The 19,294-nt window shown below is 42.2% G+C and overlaps 1 protein-coding gene across 4 annotated transcripts in view; it reads right to left on the bottom strand.

Annotated features, from left to right (window-relative positions):
- Positions 1–19,294, bottom strand: part of Trappc12 (trafficking protein particle complex subunit 12) — a 140,667-nt gene that overhangs the window by 100,425 nt on the left and 20,948 nt on the right. For all 4 annotated transcript variants that reach the window (XM_045143017.1, XM_045143019.1, XM_045143018.1 and 1 more), the window contains exon 3: positions 2,510–2,626. In XM_045143017.1, the coding sequence (XP_044998952.1) occupies positions 2,510–2,626 (117 nt within the window). The remainder of the gene's footprint in view (positions 1–2,509; positions 2,627–19,294) is intronic.

The following is a 19,294-nucleotide window of genomic DNA, read 5'->3' as shown; positions in this document are numbered from 1 at the left end:
GTATATTTAAAAAGAGAACAAAACTGGGCAAGGTCCATAGTTGTGCTTGGGAGGCTGAGGTGGAAAGATAGCATGAATTTGAGATTAGCCTAGGAAACATAGTGAGATTCTATCTCAAAATAAGTAAACAGGGGCTGGAGAGATGGCTTAGCAGTTAAGCGCTCGCCTGTGAAGCCTATGGACCCCGGTTCGAGGCTCGGTTCCCCAGGTCCCACGTTAGCCAGATGTACCACGGGGCGCACGCGTCTGGAGTTCATTTGCAGAGGCTGGAAGCCCTGGCGCGCCCATTCTCTCTATCTCCCTCTATCTGTCTTTCTCTCTGTGTCTGTTGCTCTCAAATAAATAAATAAAAAGTGAACAAAAATATTAAAAAAAATAAGTAAACGGGGCTGGAGAGATGGCTTAGCAGTTAAGGTGCTTCCCTTCAAAGCCAAAGGACCAAGGTTCAATTCCCCAGTACCCACATAAAGCCAGATACACAAGGTGGCACATTCGTCTGGAGTTCGTCTGCAGTGGCTACAAGCCCTGTCATGCCTATTCTTTCTCTCTTTATCTGCCTCTTTCTCTCTCAAATAAACAAAGATATGAATTTTTTAAAAAGCAACAAAAATAAGCCAGGCCTGATGGTAGATATCTTTAAAAATATTTTTTTCGAGGCAGGGTATGGTGGCACGTGCCTTTAATCCCAGCACTTGGGAGGCAGAGGTAGGAGGATCGCCATGAGTTCAAGGCCAGCCTGAGACTACATAGTGAATTCCAGGTCAGCCTGGACTAGAGTGAAACCCTACCTTGAAAAACCAAATATACATATATGTGTGTGTGTGTATTTTTTTTTTTCTGAGCTGGGTGTGGTGGGTGGTGCACACCTTTAATCCCAGCACTCTGGAGGCAAAGGAAGAAGGATCACCACAAGTTCAAGGCCACCTTGAGACTACATAGTGAATTCCAGGTCAGTCTAAACTACAGTGAAACCCTACCTCCAAAAACCAAAAGAATTTTTTTTCCCTTATTTATTATGTTTGGGGGGGGGGGGAGTAGGGAAGGAGAGGAAGAGAATAGGCACGCCAGGACCTCCAGCCACTGCAAATGAACTCCAGATGCATGCGCTACCTTATGCATCTGGCTTATGTGGGTCCTGGGGAAATCAAACCTGGGTCCTTTGCCAGCCTACTGAAAGTTGGAAAAAGCTGCACTGCATGTAGTCCTATGGGAAACAGAAGACACCAGAGGTGAAAAAAATGGACACTGGAAGCCTCAAGTTTGGCCAGACAGGCCAAATGACTGAACAGGTGCAAGAGTGGCATGTCTGCTCTAGGGGCAACCAACTGCTCTCTAATTGGACTGAAGGCCCACTCTATGGGAGGAAATACCTGCCTGGTACTGAAAGCCTAATCAAAAGTCTATGGCAGGGGAGGTCATGAGCCTTAGGGGTATAAAGCCTGCTCTTGTCTGGTTAAGTGCATGTATAATGCTCACCAAACTGCCTAGTAAGCACTACACTTAATGTTCATATTTATATATTAATGCTACTCTCACTTTCGGTTAGAGAAGCTTCTCTTTTCAGATGGTGGTGATCACTGAGATGATGCAAAAGGCAACACAGTGCTGAGAAGTGACAGAGGAGTGCTCAGCACTGAAACATCTTTATCACACCCTTCAAGGCTCAGGGTCCACTGCAAAAGAGGTAGCGGAAATAATTTAAGAGCCAAAGGAAGGGTATCAGTCCTTACAATGCAACTTTCCAGACAGAAATTAGCCTCAATATCCACAATCTCATAGTGCCTTGCAATACCTTCACAAGACCCTCATAATAGGAGAAAAAGACAATGACATCAAAATAAAAGAGAGACTAATGGAGAGAAGGAGGGGATATGATGGAGAGTAGAGTTGTGAAGGGAAAAGGGGGGAAGGGAGGGAATTATCATGGGTAATTTTCTGTAAGTACAAAAGTTGTCAATAATAAAATTATATATTAATAAAAAAAAATCTGGTTCCTTTGGCTTTGGAGGCAAGTACCAACTGCTAAACCATTCCCGATGCCTTTAATCCTAGCACTTGGGAGGCAGTGATAAGAGGACTGCTGTGAGTTTGAGGCCAGCCTGGAACTAAATAGTGAATTCCTGGTCAGCCTGGGCTAGAGTGAGACCCTACCCCAGAAAAACAGAACAAAACAAAACAAAACAAAACAAAACAAAACAAAACAAAACAAAACACCTCCCAAATAAGGACGACAAAAAAATAATAGAACAAAGAAATCATCCCTCTTTATTTGTTATATTCAATGCAAGTATGAATGTCATGTCATTTGATCATTAAAATAATGGCCTTTTAAGTTAAAATCATCAGCGTGCAATACAAAACTCTCTGCTACACGTGACTGGTATTTAATCCAACAAGACTACAAGAGCTTCAATGATGTATTCAGAGTAATTAACTTTTGGGGAAAAGACTATAAAGGAAGAAAGGACTTATCAAAAGCAGTGCTGAAGATCAGGGCATTGTTACTTACAATGAGCTGTTTCAGGCCCACGAAAGACTGCTCCACTGAGTTGGCATTTAAGACTTGTCTCTTTGCTGCAGCTTTCTCACCCAGGAAGCGAAGCATCAAGTCTTTAACTGCATCTCCCTAGAGAGAATATAGGAAAAATATGTGGAGACAACAAAACCTTAATTAAATGCAGCTAACCAGAGCCCATGGCCAACTAAAAGTTCCTATCACTCCCTTGACTCACGGAAGTGAGAACAGCAGCTCTAATACAGAAAAACCTTAATTAACCAGAGGCTAAGTTACCATACCTGTTAATAAATGTGCAGTTTTAGAATTGCTCTTTTTTTTTTTTTTTTGAGGAGGAAATGGAAAATCACCATCACCTGTACAAGGCTTCCAGTGAGAGGCTTTTGGTGATGGGCTCAGTGATACTCCCACAGGTGTGAGGTGACAGGGAGGACCAGGGGCTTGTGATCACAGGAAGAGCACCATGAGGACTCAACAGAGCTCTGCCTGCATCCTGCAGTTTCAGTTCTCTAGGCTAGCCAGGACTGCCAGGGAAGTCTGGGGATGGGGTGGGACAGGACAGCAAATTGCCACAATGGCCTGGGGATACCACCTGCTTCATGGCTAAGTTAATAAACCCAGTTCAAAGGGAACAAAAGATTCCTGTCCTAGCCTTGTTCCAGGGCCTGCAGGAAATGGAGCTGTGTTTTAAAACTGCCTTTGTACTGAGGAAATTTCTTTTTTTCTTTTTTTTTGGTTTTTCGAGGTAGGGTCTCACGGTAGCCCAGGCTGACCTGGAATTCACTATGGAGTCTCAGGGTGGCCTCGAACTCATGGCAATCCTCCTACCTCTGCCTCCCAAGTGCTGGGATTAAAGGCGTGCGCCACCACGCCCGGCTGTACTGAGGAAATTTCTATCTCCCACTGACTCCTCAGATTATGCTTATCTGGAAAAAGGCTAAAGGACATTAAAAGAGAAACTTGAAACATGCTAATTACTACTTTAACAGGGAAGATGCACAAGGAAGAAAAGGTGCACTTATGTGATCTGGTGAGCAAGATACCAAGGACTTTGAATGACCAGAGAGAAATCTAGCACAAAGCAAAATGTAATCTGCATGCCAGGAGGACAGATTTTATTCTTCCATCCCTGTGACACTCTCAATTAGATCACACCATCAAAGTCTTATGTCCTTAAAATTCTCTTCACCAATAGTTTAGTTATCACAGGAGGTTCTTTGGGTGGAAGTGTAAATTAAACAAAGCATGCCTGGAGAGATGGCTTAGCGGTTAAGCGCTTGCCTGTGAAGCCTAAGGACCCCGGTTCGAGGCTCGGTTCCCCAGGTCCCACGTTAGCCAGATGCACAAGGGGGTGCACGCGTCTGGGAGTTCGTTTGCAGAGGCTGGAAGCCCTGGCGTGCCCATTCTCTCTCTCTCTCCCTCTATCTGTCTTTCTCTCTGTGTCTGTCGCTCTCAAATAAATAAATAAAAAAAGAACAAAAAAAAAAAAAAAAGCAATGTCTCATCTAAGAAAGCTCAAAGATGTGGCCAAATGTCGTACAACAAACTTTAATCTTGCTGTGTACTTAAACTGAAAGCAAGATGGCATGGAGACTTTGGAATTGCATGCTTTAAACTCTCATGGCCACTAAGGTGAGAGGGAAGCTTCCCTGGGCTCCAACCAGCCTAGTTGCTCCAATCAGCAACACAGGATCTATTCTCTCCCAGGATCCTGAGCTGAGGATCTATTCTGTCCCAGGCAAGGCTGGGGCATACAGAGGAAAAGCTATGTGAATGAGCCAAGGTCTTGCTCATGGTGAAGCCATGGTGAATGCCATCCTATTCTCCTGGTTGGGGGGTCAGTGGTTCTCACAGTTCAAAATGGCCACAGGCTTGTCACTACTGCAGCACAGGGAGTCCCATCAATTTTCACTGGACTATAGCAGCAGGAGCAAAGTTGCCAGCTCACAGTACAGGCCTTGCTGTCAGAAATACTACATAACCAAGCTGCCAGAGTTGTCACTGTAAAGTGGGCAGTACGTGCCCTTGCCCCAAGACACACTGAGTTTTCTGCCACAGTTTCAAGGAAGGAACATGACCAGTGATCCAACAGCAGCCTGCTCTCTGCCTAGAGTGTGCTTTCTCCCAGCAAGTGGAAACTGCCTGGACCAACAACAAACAACCAGCATGGGTATCTTGTATATCACTACTAGGTGTGAAAGAGGAGAGCCATTATGGAAAACAGTCTGGAAGTCTAAGTGTCAGACACAGTTAGCACACAACCCAACAGAGCTTAAAGAGCATGCACACACACACACACACACACACACACACACACGCACACAAATCTGGACATGACTACTCACTGCAGTATTTTTCATAAGGGCAAAAAGATAGACATGTCCCAAGTGGGCATCAGCTGGGAAGATATGGAATATCCATGCAAAGGAATATTGTTTGATGCATGAACTCACACATGCTACAACATACTGAAAATGTCATTCGAGGTCCAGAGGTGACTCAGTGAACAAAGTAGTTGTTGCACAAGGCTGAGTACCTGAGTTTAATAAAAGCAGTCACTGTGGTGGGCATCTGTAATACCAGTACATCTATCTGAGAAGGGAGGTGGAGATAGGACAATTTATTAAAAGTTCAATATGGTGGTAAACAATGAGAATAAAACCTGCTTCAGGGCTGGAGAGATAGCTGAGTGGTTAAGGGGCTTGCCTACAAAGCCCAAAGACCCAAGGTTGATTCCCCAGGACTCATGTAAGCCAGATGCACAAGGTGGCACATGCATCTGGAGGCCCTGGTGTGCCCATTCTCTCTATCTACCTCTTTCTCGGTTTCTCTCTCAAATAAATAAAAAAAAAAAATTAAAAATATTTTTTAAAAACTGCCTCAAATAAGGTAGGCGGTTAAGTGAGGACTAATATCTGAAGATGTCCTATGACTTCCACATGCACAAATGTGGTGGTTTGATTCAGGTGTCCCCCATAAACTTAGATGTTCTGAATGCTAGGTTCCCAGCTGATGGAGATTTGGGAATTAATGCCTCCTGGAGCAGTGTACAGTTGGGGGCAGGCTTATGGGCATTATAGCCAGTTTCCCTTGCCGGTGTTTGGCACACTCTCCTGTTGCTGTGGTCTACCTAATGTTGGCCAGGAGGTGATGTCCACCCTCTGCTCGTGCCATCGTTTTCCCCTGCCATCGTGGAGTGTCCCCTCCAGCCTTTAAGCCAAAATAAACCTCTTTTTCCCAGAAGCTGCTCTTGGTTGGGTGATTTCTATCAGCAATGTGAACCTGACTGCAACGTAAAGTGGTACTGAGGAGTGGGATTGCTGTTAGACACCTGACTATGTGGCTTTGGCCTTTTGGAGCTGATTTTCAAGAGGAATATGGGATGATTTGAAACCTTGGCCTAAGAGATGCCTTGCAGTGCTGTAAGTACAGCTTGGTGGACTATTCTAGTCTGAGCTGCAAGAACCGAATGCATCCATGGACTGTGGGGTTTGGCTTATGAGGGTGAGAAAGAGCTTTGCTTGGACTGGGCTAGCAGTTTGTGAGAAGCTTGCTGTTATGCCTGTGTCCTGAGAAGTTGTGCGAGGTTGCTTTGCATAGAAATGAACTAGTGTGGACAGAGGGATATGGCACAGAAAGAAAAATCTTTGGGTGAACTGTTGCCTGTTCAGGTGCAACTGAGAAATTATAACCTTTGAGACTGGGCTAGCTGACCTGTGCTAGGGCAACAGGAAGAATGTTCATTCTTTTGAAGGGGCCTGAGTGCTGAAGGAGAGTCCTGTTCTTCAAAGTCTGCTTTATTACCCCATGCATTAAAAACTGGCACCCTACCTGGTATTGTGGAGTATAAGAAATGCAGGGGAGAGAGGGTCATTGAGTTTGCAACACAGTCTTGTGTTTTGGAAGGGGCCATGGGCAGTGTGAAGCAGGTTTTGTTGGATGCCTGCATGGAGACCCCATGGGGCCATGAGGATGAACAGTGGCTTTTAGTGGAGCCCCAGTGGAGATGCCGGGACCATGAGATGGCTGTTAAGGAGAGCTGCCGGCCCGGATGAAATTTTCCAGGACTGTGAGTAGCCTAGCTGGAGGGGCGGAATTGGAATGCCAGAGACTAGTACCTGCTTAGAATTACTGAACTTGGAGATTTATCACTGGCTAGAGTTGTTGGACTTGAAGCTACCAAGTTTGATGTTTGCCCTGCTTGTTTTGAATGTTTCTTTACTATGTCCAATGCAATCTTTCACAGTGTGAATATTCTGTGCCATTATGGGTTTTTTGAGATTATTTTTTGGTATTACGGCTCAGTTAAAAGATCTTGGACTACGGGGATGTATGAATATCATTGGAATTGATAAAAACTATGGGACTTTTAAAGTTAGATGAATGCAATGCATTTTACATCATGTATGGTTATCAGTTTATGGGGGCCAGGGACGGAATGTGGTGGCTTGATTCAGGCGTCCCCCATAAACTCAGGTGTTCTGAATGGTAGGTTCCCAGCTGATGGAGATTTGGGAATTAATGCCTCCTGGAGGGAGTGTATTGTTGGGCACGGGCTTATGGGTGTTATAGCCAGTTTCCCCATGCCAGTCTTTGGCACACTATCCTGTTGCTATTGTCCACCTTATGTTGGCCAGTGGGTGATGTCCACCTTTTGCTCATGCCATCATTTCCCCCTGCCATCGTGGAGCTTCCCCTAGAGCCTATAAGCCAAAATAAGCCTCTTTTTCCCAGAAGCTGTTCTTGGTTGGGTGATTTCTAACAGCAATGTGAACCGTACTGCAACACACCAATATACCAAAAATGAGTATGCTATTCTAGGTGAAAGAAGTCAGATCTGAAAGACCATATCATGTATGATAGCACTGACATGAAATGGCCAGGAAAAAGTCCATAGAGACAGCAAGTAGATTACTGGTTTTTGGAGTTAGTGTGGCGGAAAATGGGTAGGGAATAATTGGGAGTGATTGCTAATACATATGAGGGTCAAAATTATTTTAAAAATAGATCATGGTCATGGTTACAAAATTATCAGTGTCACAGAGCCCATGTGTCTTTGTATACATGTGGGTATAGTGTGTGGTGTGCATGCACACATGTGTGCATATGCATGGGGATGGACAGAAGTTAGTGATGGATGTCTTATTTAACCATTATGCACTTTATTCTTGAGAAATGACCTCTTTCAGAAGAACCTAGAGCTCACCAATTTGGCTAGACCAGCTAGCTAGTGATCCTCAGGGATTCCCTGTCTCCATTTCCCCAGTGCTAGGATTACAGGCATGTACTGTCACAGTCACATGGTGCTGGGGATTCAAACTCAGGTCCTCATGCATATATGGCAAGCACTGTACCCACTGAGCCATTTCACTAGTCTTATATATTTTAAATCTGCTACTTGTATGGTATGTGAATTATATCTCAAGAAAGCTATAAAGACAAAACAAATGTCAACTCCTTTTGACGAGGCCCTAGGGAAATCAGATTTTATGAGAATGCTTTCATGGGCTTGGGGGCTGCTACAAAATGGCTTGGATTAGCATCTCTACCTTCCCTAGTTTGCTCTCACGTGCTTCAGATTTTTATTGTTTTCTTTGGTTAGGGACCAAAAACGGGAAGTGCCCTTCTGTGGGCATGGCGAGAAGCATCATCATCAATTTTTGCTTCTGTCTGCTGCAGAACACCTGGGCTGGATTTGCCATCCAATGAGGCATCCAGAATACTGAACAAAATGTGATGATGGTAACCTCAAAGAAGGGGCAAGCTGTGCTCTGGACACAGACTCCCAAGCAAAGTGGATGACCCTGCTAAAGGGAAGAGGTCCAAGGAGAATGAACTGGGAGAATGTGATAAGCCAGAGATGTAGGAGAGAGCTACACAGATAAAGGGCTCTAAAAGTCTCCGGCTGCTGCATGTGAACTCTAGATGCATGTGCCACTTTGTGCATCTGGCTTTATGTGAGTACTAGGGAACTGAAACCGGGTTGTTAAGGCTTTGCAGATAAGTGCCTTAACCTCTGAGCCATTTCTTCAGCCCACTTTGTTCACTTTCTTTTTTAGCTGACAGAAAGCAGGAAGAAGTCATTCTGCATGCAGTTCAATGGGATAGAGAGAAATCACCAGTGGAGATACCCAACAGTGGACACTGTAAGCCTTATATTTTGCCAGCCAGGCCAAATGAGCCAATGGGTGCAATAGTGGCACACTTGTCATGGTGGAAACCAACTCCCCTCTAATTGGACTGGAGGCCTGTTCCATGGGAGGGAATACATCCCTGATAATGAAATACTACAAAAGTGGTAGTCATGAGCCCCAGGGGTATAACGTCTGCTGCTGTCTGGCTAAATGTATATACTATGCTCATCAAACTGCCCAGTAAGCAGTTCTCTTAATGTTCATACCCATATATTAATGCTACTCTCACTTTTGGTAGAGAAACTTCTCTTTTCAGATGGCAGTGACCTTTAGATGACTCAAAAGGCATCAAGGTGCTGGGAAGAAGGGACAGGAGTGCTCAACAGTACAATATGTCTATCACACCTTCCAAGGCTCAGGGTCCATTGTGGAAGAGGTGGTGGAAAGAATGTAAGAGTCAAAGGAAGGGTATGACTCCTTACAACATATTTGTCCAGACACAAAATAGCCTGGATATCCATGACCTCACAGTGCCTGACACTACCTACACAAGACCATCATCATAGGAGGAAAATATTATGTCATCAAAATAAGAGAGAATGACTGAGAGGAGGCAGGGATATGATGGAGAATGGAGTTTCAAAGGGAAAGTGGGGGGAGGGAGGACATTACCATGGAATATTGTTTATAGTCATGGAAATTAATAAAAAAATAGAATATAAAAAATTATTTTTATTAGCTATGGACCTACTTAGTATGTAAACAACACATGTTGGTACCATCATTTCCATCAACCCTGCCCCTTTTCCAAAGAGGTCCTCCTCATTGGGAATGCAGGTCAACACCATGGAGATTGTAGGTCATGCATTGTAGGGGCAGCAGTCAGTTATGGGGGAGCGTCAATGTCTCTGGGCATAATGTCCCAACTTGCACTTCTAACAATCTTTCCGCCCCTCTTCTGCAAAATTCCCTGAGCCAGGTTGGGTGTGTTTTAAGTCTACATCAGTGATAGGCTCTTAGGAGCCTCTGGATCTCTGGTTTGGTAGGTGTTGAGTGTCCTCAGTGTCTATCTCCTTCTCCCTTGTGCTGATATCAGGTGCACTGAGAAAGTGGCACTCTTCTTCATTTCCTCAATTCTTCTGTGGTTTTGGCCAGGGGCAAGGTGAAGTACATTGGGTGGTTTATCTCCTCAGGTCCTGCTCCCATTTCATGCTGCCACGCCCACCCACACACTGTCCTGCACAAGAACCCCTTCCCAGGCAACTGGGAGGTACAGGAAATGGGTCTGGACTACTGCTGCACACCACATTGTTCATTTTCTAATAAAAAACGACCAGATGTGGGGCTGGAGAGATGGCTTAGTGGTTAAGACATTTGCCTGCAAAGTCAATGGACCTCAGTTCGATTCTCCAGGACCCACGTAAGCCAGATGCACAAGGTGGCGCATGCATCTGGAGTTTGTTTGCAGTGGCTGCAGGCCCTGGCATGCCCATTATCATCCTCTCTCCCTGTCTCTTAAATACACAAAATTAAAAAAAAAATTAAAAATCCCTACCAGATGTGAAAAAAGCACTTATGACCCATAACTAAGAGAAGTTAAGACAGGAATGGCCAGAGAAGTTGCAGACAATGAAATTTTCAGCTCTTGTAAATGTTCTCAAGGACCTAAAGTCAAACTTAAATGTGATGAGAAGGAAAAAGTTACAACAAAAGAAATGAATGGAAACTGGAGACAAAACCATGGACAAGGCAGTGAATAGCATCAGTGGTCATCTAAAAGGTGCAGAACAAAAGAATGAAATTGAGCCAGGTGTGGTGGCACACGCCTTTAATCCCAGCACTCTGGAGGTAGAGGTGGGAGGATCACTAATGAGCTCAAGGATACCCTAAGACTACACAGTGAATTCCAGGTCAACTTGGACTACAGCAAGACCCTAACTCGAAACACCAAAAGAAAAGCGTGAACTTAAAGAAATGGCAACAAGGGGGACTTCCAGTTAAGATGGCGGCGTAGATACTACGCCAAAGCAGCCCAGGGGGTGAAAAGCAAAAAAAAAAAACAACCCTCAGCAAAGTACACACTTTTACTAAAAAGTGAGGTGTATAGGAAATTGAAACAGCAGCAGAGAAGCAGGAGAGATCCAGAGCATCCACAGCCCACAGAGGCTGGCAGAAGTGCCTCTGGCAGGTCTGCCAATGGTGGCAGCAGCAGGCTCGGCTTGAGCTGTAGGAAATGCCAGGTGAGGGGATTTTCTACTCACACCGGAGCTCTTCGCAAACTCAAGAAATGTGAAGGGAGAGCAGCAGTGAACAATGGAGGAGCACATCACAAGGCAGAAGAACACGTGGAACAGCGAAAGAACTAGAGCAGCATTGGCAGCCTCCCTCCCCCACCTCCAGTGCCCAGCTCCAGCAAACAGAGCAGTGGTCCAGGAACCCGGCCACGCTAATTTGAACTGACAGTGGGACCCAAGCAGGAGCATAGGTAACTGGGATTACACCAGGGAAGGGTCTCACCTGGTCACAAGCTGACTTGGATCCCTCAACAGATCAGAAATCTTAACCTCTTTGTTGACAGGATTAAGGGTGTGGGTGGGGCACCACACACCCTAAGGGACAGTTAGAGGATCTGGTTGTCATAATACCTACTTGTGGAAAATACTCTGAGAGTCTTGAGAGCCACACCTAACACTTTAAGCTCCTACCCTAAAAATATATAACATCAACTAACTAGAAAATCCAATCATTAAATAATCCAGGATGCAAAACATATACATTATAACACTAGAAACACCAAAAATCAAGACAATATAAATCCACCTAAAAGTATTAATACATCAGAAATGACCTCCACTGAAAATGAGTTAGAAGAATTGCTTGAGAAAGATTTCAAAAGAATGATTGTAAATATGTTCAAAGAAGTCAAAGAAGAAATCAAAGAGGAAATGAAAGGAATCAAAGAAAACATAGGGCACCAATTTAATGAAATAAAGAGGTCAATACTAGACATAAATAAGGAAATAGAAATAATAAAAACCAGTCAGAATTACTAGCAATGAAGGACACAGTTAATGAAATTAAAAACTGTAGAAAATCTCACCAATAGAATGGAAGAAGGAAAGGACAAAATATCTAAGCTAGAAGACCAGGTGGCAGATCTAATATAGTCCAACAAAGAGAAAGACAAACTAATAGAAAAGTATGAGTGGGAATTTCAAGATATTCAGGATGCTATGACAAGATCAAACATAAAAATTCAGGGCATAGTAGAAGGAGGAAAATTTCACTCCAAAGGTATAGTAGGCTTCTTCAAAACCATGGAAGGAAACTTCCCCCAAATTGGGAAAGAGGTGCCAATGCAGATACAGGAATCCTTTGGAACACCAGCCAGATAAAACCTGGAAAGCAAATCTTAATAAATTCAGGAAAATTGAAATAATTCCTTACATTCTATCTGACCACAATGGAATCAAGCTACAAATCAATAGCAAGAAAGGTTATAGAGGGCTGGAGAGGTGGCTTAGCGGTTAAGCGCTTGCCTGTGAAGCCAGAGGACCCCGGTTCGAGGCTCAGTTCTCCAGGACACACATTGGCCAGATGCATAAGGGGAGGTACACGTTTGGAGTGCAGTTTTCAGTGGCTGGAGGCTCTGGCGCACCCATTCTCTCCCTCTATCTGCATCTTTCTCTCTCTCTCTCAAATAAGTAAAAATAAACAACAAAAATTTTTTTTAAAAAAGAAAGGCTATAAGAGCATACACAAAATCATGGAAATTAAACAACATACTACTAAATGATGAATGGGTCAATGAAGAAATCAAGAAGGAAATAAAAAATTTATAGAGTCAAATGATAATGAGAACACAACATACCAAAATCTCTGGGACCCTATGAAGGCAGTCATAAAAGGTAAATTTATAGCTTTAAGTTCCTATATTACGAAATTAGAAAGGTCGCAAGTAAACGACCTAATGCTTCACCTTAAAGTCTTGGAAAAAGAAGAACAAGGCAAACCAAAAATCAGTAGACGGGAAGAAATAATGAAGATTAAGGCAGAAATTAATGAAATAGAAACCAAAAAACAAAAAAAAAAACCATTCCATAATCAATGAAACAAAGAGTTGGTTCTTTGAAAGGATAAACAAGATTGATAAACCCTTAGCAAATTTGACCAAAAGAAAGAGAGAAGAGACACAAATTAATAAAATCAGAGATGAAAAACACAACCGATTCCAGAGAAATTCAAAAAAGCATAGGGACATACTATAAAAGCATATACTCCACAAAGTATGAAAATCTGAAAGAAATGGATGATTTCCTTGATTTATATGACCTACCTAAATTAAATCAAGATGACATTAATCATTTAAATACACCTATAATAAGCATGGAGATTCAAGCAGTTATCAAAAATCTACCAACCCAAAAAAGCCCAGGCCCAGATGGATTCACTGCTGAATTTTACCAGACCTTTAACGAAGAACTAACGCCATTGCTTCTTAAGCTTTTCCATAAAATATATATAAAAAAGAAATCCTACCAAACTCCTTCTATACAGTCAGCATCACTCTGATACCAAAACCGGGCAAAGATAGAATAAAAAAAGAAAATTACAGACCAATGTCCCTCATGAACATAGATTCAAAAATTTTTAATAAAATATTGGCAAACAGAATACAAGAATATATCATAAAGATCATTCACCCTGACCAAGTAGGCTTTATCCCAGAGATGCAGGGATTGTTCAACATATGCAAATCGATAAATGTAATACATTATATAAATGGACTGAAGGACAAAAATCATATGATCATCTCATTAGATGCAGAGAAAGCGTTTGACAAAATCCAACATCCCTTCATGATACAAGTCCTACAGAGACTAGGAATAGAAAGAACATCTCAATATAATAAAGGTTGTTTATGACAAGCCTACAGCCAACATATTATTAAATGGGGAAAAACTGGAAGCTTTACCACTAAAATCAGGAACAAGACAAGGGTGTTCACTGTCCCAACTTTTATTTAATATAGTACTGGAGGTCTTAGCCATAGCAATAAGGCAAGAGAAGCACATAACAAGACTGACCTAAATCTCCTACATCTTCCTTCCCTCCCTCTCCCCCTCTCTCCTCTATCTCTCTCCTCTCTAACTCTTGTATATTAGTTATCTTTTTCCTCAATTTCTTAGTGGACACTGACCTGTAACCCCCACTTCCAGCTTGGGCCTACAATCCACAATGAGCTTTTGATCAGAGAAACCTACAAGGTTTCCCAAAACAATGACAGACTTCTGTCAGAGTAATTGATGACCCACCAAAGGCCAGTGGTAAGACCCTATTGCTGAAGACTCCATACGCAGCTGGCACGTAAAATGGAATGACATGGCTGGAAGCCAGGAGAGAGTCAGTCCCCAGACAGTCAGCGTGTCTAGTGCCAGAAGGTGCTACATAGGCGACTGGGGGAAGTGACCAAGATCTGTCCAAGCAACACATTGTTTAACCTAAGTAGCAACAATTAACTGGATGTGATACCCACACAAGTGCAATAGTGGTACACAGCCATGGTGAGGAATCAATTGCTCTTGATTTGGCTAACTGATCCACTCAGTGGTACTAGACCCTTAGCTGGAGCTGGGAAACAAGTCAGAACCATACCCAAACACAAGCCCACACTACAATATCAAGCTACCATCAATCACGGGGTATAAGAGGGCCTACTCCTATCAAACTGTCTATCAAAAAAGTAAGTGTTATCTCAATTTTCTGGGTGCTAACTTACTCTCCGTTGGAGAATCTGCTTCTCTTTTCCAGATAGATGCAGATCCTAAGAAGAGAGCTGCCCCAACATACCTCAGAAGGGGCCCAACTGAAACTAAGGACAACTGGCGAAATAAGCAAGGGTGATGTTTTCCTGTGAACTGGATACCAGCACAAAGGGGAAGGAGATCAATGCAGAGAAAAATCAACTCCTACCAAAACAGAGAGCCAGAGCCTCAGAGGCCCCCAACACCTCAGCACTGAAGCAGACCAAAAATGAACCCAACATGGCTCAGGGAAATCTTGCGGAAGAGGGGGCGAAGGGATAAAAATTGGAAAGGAAGAGAACAAATTATCATATTTGCAGATGACATGATACTATATATAAAGGACACTAAAGACTCTACCAGGAAACTATTAGAGCTGATCAAAACCTACAGCCATGTAGCAGGATACAAAGTAAATACACAGAAATCAATAGCATTCCTATATGTTTACAAGAATCCCACAGAGGATGAGAATCACTCACAATTGCATCAAAGAAAATAAAGTACTTTGGAATAAACCTAACCAAAGAAGTAAAGGATTTCTACAATGAAAACTATAAAACACTCAAGTGAGAAATTGCAGAAAACACTAGGAAATGGAAAAACATCCCTTGTTTCTGGATTGGAAGTATCAATATTGTGAAAATGGCAATCTTACCAAAAGAAATCTACATATTTAATGAAATCCCCATCAAAATTCCAATGGCATTCTTCATGCAAATAGAGAAAACAATCTAAAAATTCACTTGGAATCACAAAAAATCTTAAATATCTAAAATAATACTGAGCAACAAAAATAAGTCAGGAGGTATCACCATACCTGATTTTAACCTATACTACAGAGCCATAGTAACAAAAACAGCGTGGTACTGGCACAAAAGCAGCTATGTAGATCAATGGAACAGAATAGAGGACACAGATGTAAGTCCATGTAGCTATAGTCACCTGATATTCAATAAAAATGCCAAGAATACTCATTGGAGAAAACACAGCCTCTTCAGCAAATGGTGCTGGGAAAACTGGATATGTATCTGCAGAAGGATGAAAATAGATTCTTCTCTCTCTACATGCCAAAGAATTAAATCCAATGGACTAAAGACCTTATTATCAGACCTAAACTCAGAAATTGATAGAGGAAAAAGTAGGGGAAACTCTTCAACATATTGGTCTTGGCAAAGACTTTCTGAATATAACCCCAATTGCTCAGGCAATAAAACCACAGATTAACCGCTGGGACCTCATGAAATTACAAAGATTTTGTACTACAAAGGACACTGTGAATAAATCAAAGAGGCAACCTACAGAATGGGAATCTATATATCTAATAGAGGATTAATATCTAGGATATACAAAGAACTCAAAAAGTTAAATAATCAGAAATCAAACAAGCCAATCAAAAAATGGGCTTTGGAGCTAAATAGAGACTTCTCAAAAGAAGAAATACGGATGGTGTATAAGCATCTGAAAAAATGTTCTATGTCACTAGTCATCAGGGAAATGCAGATTAAAACTACACTGCGATTCCATCTCACTCCTGTGAGATTGGCTACCATCATGAAAACAAATGATCATAAATGCTGGAGGGGATATGGAAAAAGAGGAACCCATGTACATTGTTGGTGGGAATGCAATCTGGTCCAGCCATTGTGGAAATCAGTGTGGAGGTTCCTAAAACAGCTAAAAATTGATCTACCATATGATCCAGCTATAGCACTCCTAGGCATATATCCTAAGGACTTATCTCATTACCTTAGAGATACTTGCTCAACCATGTTTATTGCCACTCAATTCATAATAGCTGGGAAATGGAACCAGCCTAAATGTCCCTTAACTGATGAGTGGATAATGAATATGTGGCACATTTATATAATGGAGTTTTACTCAGAGGTAAAGAAAAATGAAGTTATGAAATTTGCAGGAAAATGGATGGATCTGGAAAGGATTATACTAAGTGAGGTAACTCAGGCCCAGAAATCCAAGTGCCACATGTTCTCCCGCATATGTGTATCCTAGCTACAGGTGATTGGGCTTCTGTGTGAGAAGGAAAAAACTCAGTAGCAGAGGCCAGTAAGTTAAAAAGGAGATATAAAGGGAAGAGAAAGGGAGGGAGGAGGGTACTTAATAGGTTAGTACTGTATATATGTAATTAGAAGAATAGATTAACAGGGGTGAAAAGGCTCAAAGTGAGATCAGGGGAAGAGATTGAGTAAAGGAAAGGTGGAAGGAGGGCTAATCAAAATCTAAGAGGATGCACATAAATCATATGGAATCCTCTGGTTTCGGCCAATGGAACACTCATGATCCATAGATTGTTAGAAAATTTTCAGTGCCAGGGATGGGATACCTCCAGTGAGTTGTTGGCCAGGGAGGTTCCTGAGACCCTTGACTTCCCACCAGGATTAGATGGTAAGACCCTATTGCTGAAGAATTCACATACTTGGGCTTAAAGGACACTGAGAAATCCTGCTGGAACTGAGCTGATAACCTCCTCCATGTAGACTAGCTGACAGAAACCTGGAAGAAGCCATTCTACATGCAGTTCAATGGGAGAAAGAGATACCACCAGTGAAGATACTCAACAGTGGAACTGCAAACCTTATAATTGGCCAGCCAGGCCAAATGAGCCAACGGGGTGCAATAGTGGTGCATCTGTCATGGTGGAAACCCACTGCCCTCCAATTGGACTGGAGGTCCGCTCCATGGGGGGAATACATCCCTGATACTGAAGACTTAAAACAGGGGTAGCCATGAGCCCCAGGGGTATAACATCTGCTGATGTCTGGATAAGTGTATATACTATGCTTATCAAACTGCCCAGTAAGCACTTCTCTTAATATTTATACCCTTATGTTAACGCTAGTCTCACTTTGGGTAGAGGATCTTCTCTTTTCAGATGGCAGTGACTTTGTGATGACTCAGAAGGTATCATAGTGCTGGAAAGAACTGGCTGGAGTACTGAGTAATCTTGATCACACCTTCCAAGGCTAAGGGTCTAATGCGGAAGAGGTGGCAGAAAGAATGTAAGAGCCAAAGGAAGGGTAGGACTCCATACAACATGCTCCCTCCAGACATAAAATGGCCTGCATATCCATGACCTCACAGTGCCTGACACAACCTACACAAGACCATCATAAGAGGAGGAAAAGATCATGACATCAAAATAAAAGAGACACTGATTGAGATGGGGAGGGGATATGATGGAGAATGGAATTTCAAAGGGGAAATTGGGGGGGGGAGGAGGGTATTACCGTGGGATATTTTTCATAGTCATGGAAAATGTTAATAAAAATTGAGAAAAATAAAGGAGGTTGAAGAAAAAAAAAAAAAGGCAACAGGGGGGTTGGAGAGAAGGCTTAGCGGTTAAAGTGCTTGCCTACAAGACCAAAGGACCTTGGTTCGATTCCCCAGGACCCAGGTAAGCTACATGCACAAGGTGGTGCATGCATCTAGACTTCATTTGTAGTGGCTTAGAAGCCCAGGCACTCCCATTCACACACTCTCTCTCTCTACCTGTTTCTTCCCTCCTTCCTTCCCTCCCTTTCTTTCTCTCTTTCAAATAAATAAATAAAAACAAAATTTAAAAAAATTTAAAAAAAGGAATGGTAACAGGAATACCAAGCTTAGCCACAAAAAGAAAACCGCTAAAAATTTACTGCAAACAGACTGTTAATATTACTTTAGCAATATGAAGCTGCATACATAGTCAGAATCTATACAAGTAGGGCGAGAAGGAAGACTCAAAAAGTATTTAGAAAAACAGTGACTAAAATTTTTCAAAATTCATATAAATCAAAAGCTAATGAATCCTAAACAAAATAAATTCAAAAATATGTGAAGTCATATCAAAATCAAACTCCTAAAAAACACTGGTAAAATCTTAGAATCAACCAGGGAAGAAATACACTTGACTACCAAAGATAAGTACTATAGACTTCTCTTAAAAAAAGAAATACAGCCGGTTGTAGTGGTGCATGCCTTTAATCCCAGCACTTGGGTGGCAGAGGTAGGAGGATCGCCCTGAGTTTGAGGACACCCTGAGACTACATAGTGAATTCCAGGAGCCTGAGCTAGAATGAAACCCTACCTTGAAAAAGCAAAAAAAAAAAAAAAAAAAAAGCAAGTCAGAAGACAAGGGGACCATGTCTAGAGCAACAAGAAGTAGCAACCTTTAAAAATGAAGATGCAGCTCATGTACAGTGCTTGCTAAGAATGCATAAAGGCTTGGGTTTAATCCCCAGAGCCACATAAATCCCTGTGCTAGGGAGGTAGAAGCAGGAGGATCAGAAATTCAAGGTGTTACACAGTTACAGAGTGAGTTTGAAGCCACCCTGGGATACAAGAAACTCTGCTGGTCTCAAGGAGAAAAGAAAAATAATAACCAATTAGTTGATCTGCATCAAGAAATTAAGATTCTACCCTTCAAAAGATACTGGAAGAAAATGCAAGAGCAAAGCACAGAATGGGAAAAGTATTTCCAATAGATATGACTTACTTCTATCCAGAATATTTAATCAGTATTAATTATTAATCCAGAACAAATAAATTTTGTGTGTGTGTTTTAGTGCAGGTTGACCTGGAATTCACTATGTTGTCTCAGTGTGCCCTCGAATTTTTTTTTTTTTGGTTTTTCGAGGTAGGGTCTCACTCTAGCTCAAGTTGACCTGGAATTCACTATGTAGTCTCAGGGTGGCCTCGAACTCACATTGATCTTCCTACCTCTGCCTCCCGAGTGCTGGGATTAAAGGTGTGTGGCACCACACCTGGCTTTAGAGCAAGTAACTTTTAAAGTATAATAATAAGAAAAAATTGGAATTTTAAATGACGTGTAAAAATATTCAAGA

Source organism: Jaculus jaculus, chromosome 2, assembly GCF_020740685.1.
Source record: "Jaculus jaculus isolate mJacJac1 chromosome 2, mJacJac1.mat.Y.cur, whole genome shotgun sequence".
NCBI classification, from domain to species: Eukaryota; Metazoa; Chordata; class Mammalia; order Rodentia; family Dipodidae; genus Jaculus; species Jaculus jaculus.
This window is presented reverse-complemented; position numbering and strand designations above follow the sequence as displayed.